General features: G+C 43.7%; 1 protein-coding gene across 2 annotated transcripts in view; it reads right to left on the reverse strand.

Annotated features, from left to right (window-relative positions):
• The window catches only part of HIRA (histone cell cycle regulator), a 101,909-nt gene that overhangs the window by 75,953 nt on the left and 12,844 nt on the right, over positions 1 to 13,112 (reverse strand). Inside the window, exons 2-5 of one of the 2 annotated variants that reach the window (XM_012776596.2) lie at positions 6,626 to 6,688; positions 2,784 to 2,894; positions 1,496 to 1,586; positions 15 to 109 (exon numbers count right to left, since the gene is read on the reverse strand). In XM_012776596.2, the coding sequence (XP_012632050.1) occupies positions 15 to 109; positions 1,496 to 1,586; positions 2,784 to 2,894; positions 6,626 to 6,688 (360 nt within the window). The other variant, XM_020285319.2, reaches the window with a different exon arrangement.

Raw genomic sequence — 13,112 nt, forward strand, 5'->3', positions numbered from 1 at the left:
GCAGTCCCACTCACCGCCTGAGTGATTCCGGAGGATGGAGACACACCGCCACTGCTCCACATTAGCAAGCTTACCACTGGAGCCAAACACGGTGCTGGGGCCGATGTACCTGTGTGAAAGAGGGGCCAGATAGGCATTCACAGAGTGCTCTGGGCAGGGAACACAGACGCTCCCTGCAGCATGGCTTATCATGGCAGACAGAACAAAGCAGAAACGAACAATGGCCGAAAGCACAGGGTTGCTGAATGGAAGGGGCTGATTAGATAAATTATGATCCATGCACTTGATGAAATACTACACAGCCATTACAAATCTTGCATGGGAAAATGTCTACAACATAAAACTAAGTGAAAGAAGCAGGCTACAGGACATCATATATAATATGATACCACTTATGTAAAGAAAAAAATATATATGACATGAATAGCATCTAGGTACAGAAAACAGATCAGAAGGACACACACTCAAAAATACCAAAGTATCAGCTGTGGCTTTATTTATTTATTTTTTTCACCATCCAGGATACAAACAGGAACCATGGCTTTTTCAGGTGATGGGATGATAAGAGTATATTTTCATTTTTTTTTCCAAATTGTATACTAAATATATTATTTATTTCACCTTTTTAAAGCAGCAAAATCAACAATATTTTTAAGCTCTTTGTGTAATGAATCAAATGGCCCTGTTTTCATACTTGCAGGGGAGAAACCAAACAAACTGTGGGCACTAACTCCTACCAGAAGAGCCTGTGGATGCTCAGAGTATCTGTTAACACCCTTTGCTCTTAAAGAGCTCTTCACAAACCTACAGAGAGCTTACTGAGGCAGCCGAGTGGGCTAAAAGAGATAGCATGCCTCCGCTCTTGAAGCCATGGCCGAAGTGCCACTCCTGGTGAGCAATAGTGCAGGCTCTGATTCCCCAGCCTAACTGGCCCAGAGTTTCCTGGCGGGCTTATTATGGAATAGAGTCCCAGGAACCACCCTGAGAGATTCTTTGCTTAGGTGTTAAAAAAAAAAATAGTTTTGCACGTGATGGTTAGCTCATTTTGGGTGCATAGCAGGGGCTGTCACAGGTTAAGGCTGACAAAGCATCAGGTCAATGGCAAAGACGGTGAGCTTTGGGCCCCCTGCCCCTGATCCCAACAGAGCACCTCGACTTTTAGCCATTTTGTATACTGGGGTTCCATATGAAATCTCATTTGAAGAATAAAACAAAAACGAAGCTATTCCATCAGCACTGGAAGGAATAACCCTTCCTTTTCAGGTGGAAGCCCTGCAGCCCTGCCAGGAGCAGCTGACCAGGTCACTAGGCAAGGCTGGTAGCCTCCCGACTCCCTGGTCAGGCCCCAGCTGCTCCTGACCTATACTCACTTCCTGCTACGTATGAGGTCGGAGCTCTGGGGACTTTAGTGACAGAGTGGGGAGAGGTGACTTTGATAAAGACCAGCAAAGAAGCTTCTAAAAATAAAATGTGAAGAAAGGAAAATGATGCTTACGTAGCCCGCTTCCACACCATAATCAGTTTGTCATCTCCCCCAGAAGCTAAATACATCCCACTGTTTGACCACCGCACACAGTTCACACATGCTGGGAAGAAAAAAAAAAAAAAACAGGGTGATGAAAATCCAGTAGTCATGCCCATTTGCTTTCTGCAGAGTTTGGCAAGATGTAAAGGGTTTATAAAATCTAATCTATCTGATCTATAAGGCATCTACTGTGTGAGAGCCCAGAAAAACAAATCAGTTTGAGCTCTAACCTGAAAGGGGGAGTCTTGAGGGGAAAATAAGCATAACCTGAGAATTGTTAGTGCTGAGTGAAACAGTCAACAGGAGGCTTATTTCCAAGAAAACTAATAAATAACTAAGTCTCATCATTCCAAAAGGACATCTATTGATAAGATGTATTTCTGAGTAGGGCTTATTCTCAACATGAAAGCATGTGCTAAAAAGGTGGAGATGCCTTTTCCAAAACTTTCAGAAGAGCAGCGTGGTAGAGTATAAAACTCTGACCTCATCCCACCTGTCAGAGCCAGCCCTTTCACATTAGGATTTTCCAAACATGTCAGTGCTGCAGATTGATTGATTCTACACTTACAAACTAAGACCAGCAGAAATTCCCCCAGGCCCCTGAAGGGTCAGTGCCTCTAGGAGCACTCACAGCTCAGCCTTTGGGAGACCTGAAATATGACAGATGCTAGCAAAATTGTAGCCCACGCAGTCTGTGAGTAATTTGTGCACCAGGTCCGAGGACTCTGTGAGGCATCCTGCCACCTCTGGTTGGGAGGACGAGAACACACAGAGCAAAGGAGGGGCTGACATCCAAAGGCCAGTAACTGTTAATGCATCTTGGGGTGGAAAACTAAGGCACTACAGCAGGAAGGGAAACCACGACACTGTCCGATAGCCAAAAGGGTCCTAGCAGAGAGCCTCAGAGTGACACAGTGCCAGATTGAGACATTTTGGCGAGTTGTCTCCTATGGACCCTTCCCCAGAACCCTACAGTGTTTGGTCGCTGGCCCCAAAGCCCCACGGGATCAGGCAGTAACGACTCATGAGCAGGAAATCACCAGAGGTACCTGCGGACTGTCCAAAGACGGTTCTGTGGGCGGGCCGAGTCTTCTGCTGAATAACTCACCCAGGTGTGCAGCCAACATCTGTGCCTTCAGACAGCAGGCCGAGGGGAGTTACCGCCGCACGGGGCCTTATCTTTCTAATTACAAACACACGTGCTAACCTTGGGCATTCTGCCAACACTCAAAGCCTGCAAAGGGCCACTCTGTAATACCTAAGTGATTGTCCATCTGGCAAAGCATCTTGGGGATATTTTCATCCTTCTCGTCATCCTCCTGGAGGACTGGAGACATATTCCAGATCACAACCTTCCCAGAATCCTGCCCTGGAACAAAGGAGCAGAAATAACTATGTGCAAGTAGAAATTTGACATTGATACAATAATAACCATGAGAAGTCCTTATTTAGCTTCCACAAATCATAAATAACTAGATCTAAGGGGACTCAATTTGAATTACTAATGTAACCTACAGAAAAGATGAAGAAAGCAAGTATGCATAGGGACCAGAAAGTGTGTGATTTTAGTGGTAAGTTGAGGCCAACCCGACTTTATAAAAAGCACTCTGGAGGGAACCCAGAGCTTTGGTCTGGCCTCTAACACGGATCCCACAGGGCCCCTCAGAAGGTCGTCATCCCTGCCCAGGACCCAGACTCATTTGTAAAATGAGGACAGAAAGTCAGTGTCCAGAGACCCTTTCCAGTCTGTGAACGTGTACCCGTACAAAGAAAAAGAGAAAAAGCACACCCCACTGGAGGGTTTTCCTCCCCTTCAAGGTGTCGCCTGGTATCCACAGCTATTCCAGAGCTGACTGGTTGCTTTGAAACCCAGTTTGAAATGTACCCTGAACACAGGGAAAAAGGCTCATTACCTTCTTAGGTGCCCTCTGCAGTCAACTATGGACAGGAGATCAATCAAAAGAGGGGATTTAGGGTTCCTGTGGTCATAAGCTGATGAACTGCTCTGTTGAAAAATATACCTATGCATTTTAGTAACGATTTCTCTTTCTGCACTTTCCATCACTGATACCTAACAAAAGTCTAGCCCCTCATTTATAACTTTCTATCATAGAGGGGAAGAAGCCAAAGAACACCTTGCAACAGACATGCCAAAATTACCACAAAGCATGTTTGAAACTGTCTTTGGTCAATATGTTAAAATATTTCCTAAACATCTCTGCTGGACCTTACACATCTTATCCAAAGCAAGGTGATAAGGTGTGTCTCCTCTGGGGACGAAGGGCAAACCTTCTGCTCCCCCAAGCTAAGTACAGCCTCCTTGCAGGTGCAGTCCACAGCACACAGGAAGCAGAGAAAGGCCTCCCTGCCCACAGCTTCCCTGTACTCCCTTCTGGCTCCCTGCCTCTGGCTGGAAGGGTCTGCTGACAACCTACCCTGCAGCACCTGAGGACCCAGAACTCACAGAGGCACTCTCCAGTTGCTGCCTACAGAGGCCTGGCTAGAAGGAAGGCCCTGCTCTGGGGTCAAGCTGGGGGACTAGGCTCTGTGGGAATGCCACATTGGGCTACCACGTATACATCTTGGTGTCTTGGCATAAAAAAGAGCTCTGTCTTTCCAAACAGAGTCATGTCACTACGATATTGCAACAGATGTTAGCTGAAGCACATTGATAGTACTATAGATGCTATTAGGTTATTAAGTATGAAATGTCTGATTTCCTTAAGCACTAAGTTTGACAGCTGCTATCTCTGACATTTCACTTTGACATCTCTTATTGTATTTTTATTGTGATGGTACATCCTCATTCTTTCAAACACATGGTTTGGCTTGTGATTATCTTTAAAATTTTTTAGAGCAATTTTTATGAAACTAAGGATAAGTAAAAAATTCCTGTTATTTTCAAATATGAGTTCCATTGTGGAACCAATTCAGGGCAGACAACTTGAAATATCAACAAAGTATTTGGGAAGAATGTGGCTAATGAATGCACAGTATGTCAAGGGTTTGAGAAATTCCATTCTGGTGATTTTAATCTTGAAAATGAGTCACAAGGGTGACCTGAGACCAAAGTGGATAATGATGAGCTGAAAGCTATAGTGGAAGTGAATCCACCACAACCTATGAGTGAATTAGCAGCAAGGTTTGACGTTAACTATTCCAACAATATTGGACCATTTGGGCCGGGCCCGGTGGCTCACGTCTATAATCCTAGCACTCTGGGAGGCCGAGGCAGGTGGATCAATCAAGGTCAGGAGTTCAAAACCAGCCTGAGCAAGAGTAAGACCCTGTCTCTACTTAAAAAAAGAAACAAATTAATTGGCCAACTAGAAATATACTGAAAAAATTAGCCGGGCATGGTGGCGCATGCCTGTAGTCCCAGATACTCCTGAGGCAGGAGGATCGCTTGAGCCTAGGAGTTTGAGGTTGCTGTGAGCTAGGCTGACACCACGGCACTCTAGCCTGGGCAAAAGAGTGAGACTCTGTCTCAAAAAAAAAAAAGAAAAAAAGAAAAAAAAATTGGACCATTTGAAACAAATCAGCAAGGTAAAGAAGCTGGTTCCGCATGAATTAAATGACTGTCAGAAGAGAAATCGTCTCAAAGCTTGCCTTTCTTTGCTGTCAGAATATAAAGGCAAACCATTTCTATACCGTATTGTTGCAAGTGATGAAAATGGATTATTTCTAACATTCGCAAGCATTTAGCACAATGGTTGGGTAAAGATGAAGTGCCAAAACATGGTCCCAAACTGAATATTCATCAGAAAAAGCTAATGGTGTCTGTTTGGTGGTCCAACACTGGTATTATCCACTACAGCTTCATGAAACCTGATTAATCAATTACAGCACATGAATCCTGTAGCCAACTGAGTGAAATGATGAGGACGCTTGTGATTAAGCAGCCGAGATTGGTCAACAGAGACAGACCAATCCTCTTTCAAGACAGTGCTCAACCACATGTTGCACAAACAATGCTGCTCAAACTACAGAGGCTGGACTTGGAAACTCTCTGTCATCCACTGTATTCACCAGACCTTGCACCAACTGACTACCACTTCTTCCAGGCTTTGGACTGCTTCTTGTAAGGAAAAATATTCAATTCTCGACAAGCTGTGGAAAATGTCTTTTGAGTGAGTGGCTTTCATTGCCACTCACTCTCCAGGCTTCTTCACTGCCGGCACACACAAGCTACTGTTAAGATGGCAAAACCGTGTCGATAGTTTAGGCACATGCTGTGATTAACTGTACTGCTTCATGTTTGAGATATAATAAAGTAAACTTTTTTTTTTGGAGATAGAGTCTCACTCTGTTGCCCAGGCTACAGTGCCGTGGCATCAGCCTAGCTCACAGCAACCTCAAACTCCTGGGCTCAAGAAATCCTGCTGCCTCAGCCTCCCGAGTAGCTGGGACTACAGGCATAAGTCACCATGCCTGGCTAATTTTTTCTATATATTTTTAGTTGGCCAATTAATTTATTTCTATTTTTTAGTAGAGACAGGGTCTTGCTCTTGTTCAGGCTGGTTTCAAACTTGAGCGATCCACCCACCTCAGCCTCCCAGAGTGCTAGGATTATAGGCATGAGCTACTGCGCCCAGCCATAAACTAAACTTTTGATTCAAAATTGGACATTTAATTTAATGACCTGATATTTTTCAAATGGGATAGAAATTCTTACTTGCCCACACTGTGCTTTCTCTCTAACCCAGTCAAATTCATTTGACCAGAAAATAGGCCTGAAAGTACATGACAATACAAGCTTAACCATCCCTCCTTTTCAGATGAGAAAAATCACCCCTGTGGCTGGGCTTTGTCCCCAGGACTACCTGCTACTTTCCATGCTCAATAAGCTTGGGCCTGGGGATGACAACTGATTTTAATATTAATTCAATAAACAGAAATTAGAATAACCCTGCTCCCAAATATTTATAGAGAGCATACTAGAGCCAAAAAAGGATTTTGATTTAACCTGTTCAGATAACAGATTATAAATGCACATTTTAAACTGAGTCACCATCCACACTGAAACAGAGCAGCCAAATGGACAACAGGAGAAACAGAGAAGGGTGGCAGTGTGACACCTCCCTTATTTCACAAACGTACCTTGTCCTCCAGTTGCGAACTTGGTCCCGTCAGGGTGAATATCAACTGAGAAAATCGGCTTGCCTGGAAACAAAGAAAAACCCATACAACAACTAATTTGGCTTTTATTCATGGAGAAGAGCAGTAGAGTCAAAATTTTAAAATACTAGTTATTCAAGTAATAGCTCTAATCACCACACCTAGGGCAAAATGAGCCACAGATAAATTACCCATGAGTAAGGGTAGAGTGATCTAACAGTTTCAGTTAAAGTCTAAATTGCTAGAAGACTCTCTAAGCAACCTGAGGTAGCTGAAAGTCCAACAGTGGGACAAAGCATTCTGTCACTGAAAATGGCTAAGCCCACAGGACATCTGGGCATTTATCTGCCACCTGTCTGCCACACAGGGTCATGTGTTTGTAAGAGTTATGAGTAGTTCATGGTAATAGTCCTGAGTCACAGGTGCTTAGTGAAAATAAAACAGGGTATACCTTCAGACATCTACCTGTTGCATGTTGGCTTGTCGCCTGGACAGAAAGTACTCTCCATCCTTTCCAATTGGCTAACAGGTAAGCAGGACCAATGGCTGACTGCAAGGAAGAGGTATTACTTCCCTCATCATACTTCTGCTTCTAAAAAGCCCTCCAGTATGTTTGTGCTATATCAAAGTCCAAAAAAGTCTGCCTTCTTGACATCTCTTCTGGCTGAACCCTCTTCACAGCAATATACTCCATGTTAAATGAGATGCTCAATTCCTTCAGGAGAAAGGGCTATAGCTATTAGTTCTTAGAAGCCCCGTAGGGCCCAGGCCTGTACTAAGAGCCCATGAAGCTGGCTGAGTAGACCAGATTGAAGAAAGCACTTTAAGAGCTTGAAACACAGCAGATTGTGGAAGGTAATCCTAGGACCTCGTGCCTGGTGGGCATTTGTCTGTCTCCCTGGCCTGCTTTCAGGCCAAGGAAGCCAGAGGCTGCAAGTGTCTCGCTGCTCTTCAGCCTCTAGCACAGTACCTGGTGAGCGGTAGCTCAGTAATATTTATTCAGTGACAAATCAGATACATGACAACAAACTGAGCATTAGCAACTGCTGATACAGACAATGGGCTATTGCCAAGTATCTCTTAATTGAGGCAGTTCTATCTCTGTCACCCACAAGGAAGCAGTGTAAACACAAGGACGAGGGTCACCAGCCCCTAGCTTCACACAGCAAGTGCAAGCTGGGCAGGGGCAGGGGCAGGCAGTGGCCACCCGGGAACGGTAAAGTCCTGCCAGGACTCCCACACGAGTGCAGAAAATCAAATGCTGGTACCCAAAAGGCAATGTCCAGCATGGGCCCCAGGTGGCACCCAGCTCACCAGACAGCCACAGTCATGCAGTCAAACCAACCATGAGCTTCCACAGACAGATACACTTTCCTTCTCATTGGTCATTACATGGTACAGGTGAAGTATCCCTTATCTGAACCTCTTGGGACCAGAAGTGTTTTGGATTTTTTTGGATTTTGAAATATTTACATGAGATATTTTGGGGATGGGACCTAAGTCTAAATATGAAATTCAGTTTTGTTTCATATATACCTTATACACGTAGTCTAGAGGTAATTTTATACAATATTTTTAACAATATTGTGCATGAAACACAAGTTTTGACTGCATTTTGATTGTGACCCATCACATGAGGTCAGATGTGGTATTTTTCCACTTGTGGCAACATGTCAGTGCTCAAAAAGCTTCCAATTTTGTAGTACTTCAGATTTTGAATTTTTGAATTAAGGATGCTTAACCTGTAGTAGTGGAAACAGCTGTGCAAGGCCACTTCTGAGTAGGCGTGGCAAATACAAGCACCCTGTTTTGCCTTGGAACCAGTAGAAACTCTCGGAAGGTTTAGAAACCACACTACCTATTATATCATCTCTAGTATTTATTAAAACAACAAAAGCTACCACAACAGGCCCCTGTCATCATGCTGGCAGCCCTAGCCTGGCCCCTGAGTCCACTTAGTCATCTCCAGGTCCACATACAAGGGCCAGAGTTGCATGAAGACAGGCCATGTGCTGTTGGCCACTTTTCTGGAGCACATGCAGCATGCAGAAAGCCGTCCCAAACACATAGGAGACTTGGTCCCGGTGTGCTCTGAGCTCTCATTCTCACAAGGCAAGCCCCAATGCAGCTCTCACTTGACCTAGCTTTGAAGGAGCCAACCCAGCAGAGGATGCACTCAGAGGCCTGAGGCGAGAGAACCTGGACAGGGCAGACCCTAACTAGCCTCATCTTAATAGTCAAGAGAATAATTCAGAAAATTATAAACAGTAAGGTAAGAAAGGGCAGGTGCTGATAGTACAGGTAGAAGGACCAGAGGTGCTCAAGCCTGTGCTTTCTCATCTGTGGATCCAGACCCACGCTGCATGCCTATGCCCTTTCTAGACACACTTCCCCCATGATGAGACACTAGCCCAAGTTGTCTGAGCCACCTCAGCAGACTCCATAGACCTGAGATGAGCTGAACCTGCTGAATCCAGCCAAATTGCAGAATCATAAGCAAATAATAAGACCATTATTGTTTTAAACCAGTAAGTTTTGGGGTAGTTTGTCATACAAGAGAGACAACCCAAAAGGCCAATTCATTCACTTTTATGCTTAAGCCAACTTGAGCTGGGCATCTGTCATCTCAACTCAGAAAGTGCTACATAACAGCATCAATCTTGATGAGCAACCAGGGCAGAGCATCCCTAGCCCCAAGTGCTTTTCAGCCCCATGAGTCTGTGAGATACTGTAGTATATTGTGCCTGAAGAAGCACATTGGAAACACCTGCAAGTCACAGGTCCCAGACTACCCAAGAGCACACACAGGCTAAGCCAGGCCGTGCTGAGGGCTCAGGTGTACATGTACCAATTAGAGGCCATGTCCTTCAGACCAGATGTTTTCTCAGTCTACATTGTGAATTTCTACTATGTGCCTGGTATTGGGCTAAGCACCGAAAAAGTAAAGATACATAATCATACTAATCTCACAAGTAAGACATCCAGTAACGGACCCACAGGCAGAAAGACACCTGACCCAGACTGGGGCTTCCTGCAGAAATAACAGCTGAACCAGGTCCCAAAGGATGAGTAGGAGTCAGCTAGAAGAGTGGAGTGGGGAAGGGGAGAGGAATTTCAGGCAGAGGAGACCAGCATCGAATCAAGAAACAGCCTGATGTACTACTGCAGAGCAGAGCATGGGTGAAGTGAGAGAGATGGCCAGGGCCTAGCAGGCACCAGTCAGGAGCTCAGACCTTCCTCTAAAGACACTTCTGAAGCAGGGGAATGCCAAGGTCAGATCCACGTTTTGGCTCCACAGTAGGTAGCAGCGTGGGGGTAGAAACAGGTCTGGGCTTTAGCATTAACCCCCCTGGGTTGATTCCTCAGCCCTGTGGCTTACGGCTACACAGCCTTGAGCGAATTGTTTAATCTCCTCAAATATCCGTTTCCTAATCTGCCAAAATGGGGAGGGCGCATTCACTCTTAAAAACATCTTGTGAAACAGATTAAGACACCCGTGTCACATTATTTCTAAGATGCATCCATTTCACATTTTAATAATTTATTTCTGAGATCGGGACGCACCCTGGTGAAAGGTGTGACTGGTTTAACTGGCACGGATGCTTCCTGTCTTAGCCATGTGCGGGAGATGAAATATAGTGGTGGACCTGTACAAAGACACCAGCGTGGTGCTAGCGTGGTCCCCACCTCCTCACAGCACTGGGACCTTCAGCCGTTCAAGTCTGTCAGTAGGAACAAGCCTCTTCTCAAGGGTTCTCTGAGATGGAGCTGAGGACAGCAGTCTTATGGCTTGGCTAGTTACTTTCCCTGTGGCACAGCATGGTGATAAAATGAGTTCCCAATTACCTCCAGTGTCTGGCCTTTCTTTGTATAGAGACAGAGACAAAAGATAAATCCACACACACCCTACACTCAAGATACCTGGCAATCGCCCATTCTTGGATCAATGCCAGACCAGAATGCTGCTGTCCCTGCATTTCTTCTCAAAGCCCCACTTCCAGGTCAGCCCTATGGACCCTTTCCTAGATGCCCTCTTCAGCCCACACACAGAACTCTGCTGAGGCTCTTCCGATAGAGCCACTACAGTAGGGCACCATCTACTGTCGGGAGTTTGCTGATTTGACAACAGCAACACAAATGCTTTCCATCTGGCAGGGAATAAAGAGTATGTTAAGGACGCTTGAGATTATGATGGGTCAGGTAGAACTGTTCCTTTACCTCACGGGAAAGATTCCCAGAGGAGGCCCAAACATGGAAACTTAAACTCTGAGCAGAGGAAGCTGGCCAGAGAAGTGGAGAGGGCACAATCGAGGTCAGTGGGGCCTCTCCTCTCAGTGGTCCCACGAACCTTTGGTTTGTTTGGTTACGAAAAGTCTCTGGGCTTTTACACTCTAATAGCTCACTGAGTAGATGTGACTAGAACATACGTGCACATGTCCTGCTGAAATGCTGCTCTGGGAAACACTTCTGTACTGTCCAGGAGAACTTGGTTTTAACTAATGTTGGCAAATTTAGAATTAAAAATGGGAAAATGTTTGAAATGTTTATTAAATGAAAAAAGTTACAAAACAATATTAAAATATAAGGTAGGTACAAATGACATGACCCTAAAAATTCACATAATACCATTAGTGCTAATAAATGAATTCAGCAAAGTTGTAGGATACAAAATCAACAAACAAAAATCAGTTACATTTCTATACACTAAAATGAACAATCTGAAAAGAACATTAAGAAAACAATTCCATTTACATTAGAATCAAAAAGAATAAAACACTTAGGAATAAACTTAGCCAAGGAGGTGTAAACTTGTACATTGAAACTATAAAACATTGCTGAAGGTAATTAAAGACAGAAATAAATGGAAAGACATGCTGCATTCATGGACTGAAAAGATTTAATATCTTTAAGATGTCAAAACTACTCAAAGTGATCTGCAGATTTTAATGCAATAAAATCCCATATCAAATCCCAATGGCATTTTTTGCAGAAATAAAAAAAAAAAATCCATCCTAAAATTCACATGGAATCTTAAGGGACCCTGAATAGCCAAAATAATTTTTTTTTGAGACAGAGTCTTGTCTGTTGCCTATGTAGAGTGCAGTGGTATCAACACAGCTAAACACAACCTCAAACTCCTAGGCTGAAGCCATCCTCCTGTCTCAGCCTCCTGAGTAGCTGGGACTACAAGCTCAAGCCACCATACACAGCTAATTTTTCTATTTTTAGTACAGTCAGGGTCTTGCTCTTGCTTAGACTAGTCTTAAGTTCCTGAGCTAAAGCACTCCTCTGGCCTCAGCCTCCCAGAGTGCTAGGATTACAGGTGTGCGCCACCATGCCCAGCCTCTAAAAGAATCTTGAAAAAGAATAAAGTTGGATGTCTCATAATTCCTGATTTCAAAACTTAATACAAAGCTACAGTAATCAAAACAGTGTATTACTAAGATAGACAGACATATAGACCAACGGAACAGAACAGAAAGCCCAGAAACAAACCTTTGCATATATGGTCAATTGATTTTTGACAAGGGTGCCAAGACCATTCAACAGGGAAAAGGACAGTGTCTTCAACAAATGGTGCTGGGAAAATTGCACATGCAAAAGAATGAAGTTGGACCCACACCATACAAAAAAATTAACTCAAAATGGAACAAAGACCTAAAGCTCGAGTTTCCTTCTAAAACATTGAATTTGGTAGTAATTTCTTAGATATGATACCAAAGGCACAGGCAATTAAAAAAAAGAGAAATTGAACTGTATCAAAATTTAAAACATCCAAGGATACCATCAGCAGAGTGAAAAGACAGCCCACAGAATGGGAGAAAATATTCTCAAATTCCATATGTGATAAGGAGTTAATATCCAGAATAGAGAAATCCTAAAACTCAACAACGGCAACAAAAAACCCCAAACAACCTGACTCAAAAATGGGCAAAGAACTTGAATAGACATTTCTCCAAAGATATACAAATGGCCAACAAGCACATAAAAGATGCTCAGTATCACTAGTCAGTAGAGAAATGCAAGTCAAAACCACCTCACATCCACTAAGTGGGCTGCTATCAAAAAACCCAGAAAATAACAAGTGCTGGTAAGGATGTGGAGAAATTAGAACACATGTCTTGGGGGAAATGTAAAATAGTACAGCTGCTATGAAAAACAGTATGGCAGTTCCATAAAATATTAAACATAGAATTACCATATAACCAAGCAATTTCACTTCTGGGTATGTACCAAAAACAGCAAAGCAGGGTCCAGAAGAGATATTATACACCCTTGTGCACAGCAGCACTGTTCACAATAGCCAAGAGGAGGAAGCAACCCACATGTTTGTTAATGGATGAATGGATAAATGAAATGTGGTATATCCACACAATGGGATAGTATTCAGCCTTAAAAAGGAAAGTAGTTCTGACAGACTACAAAGTGGATGAAACTCAAAGACATTATGCTAAGTGAAATAAGCCAG

The sequence above is a fragment of the Microcebus murinus genome, chromosome 22, assembly GCF_040939455.1.
Source record: "Microcebus murinus isolate Inina chromosome 22, M.murinus_Inina_mat1.0, whole genome shotgun sequence".
NCBI classification, from domain to species: Eukaryota; Metazoa; Chordata; class Mammalia; order Primates; family Cheirogaleidae; genus Microcebus; species Microcebus murinus.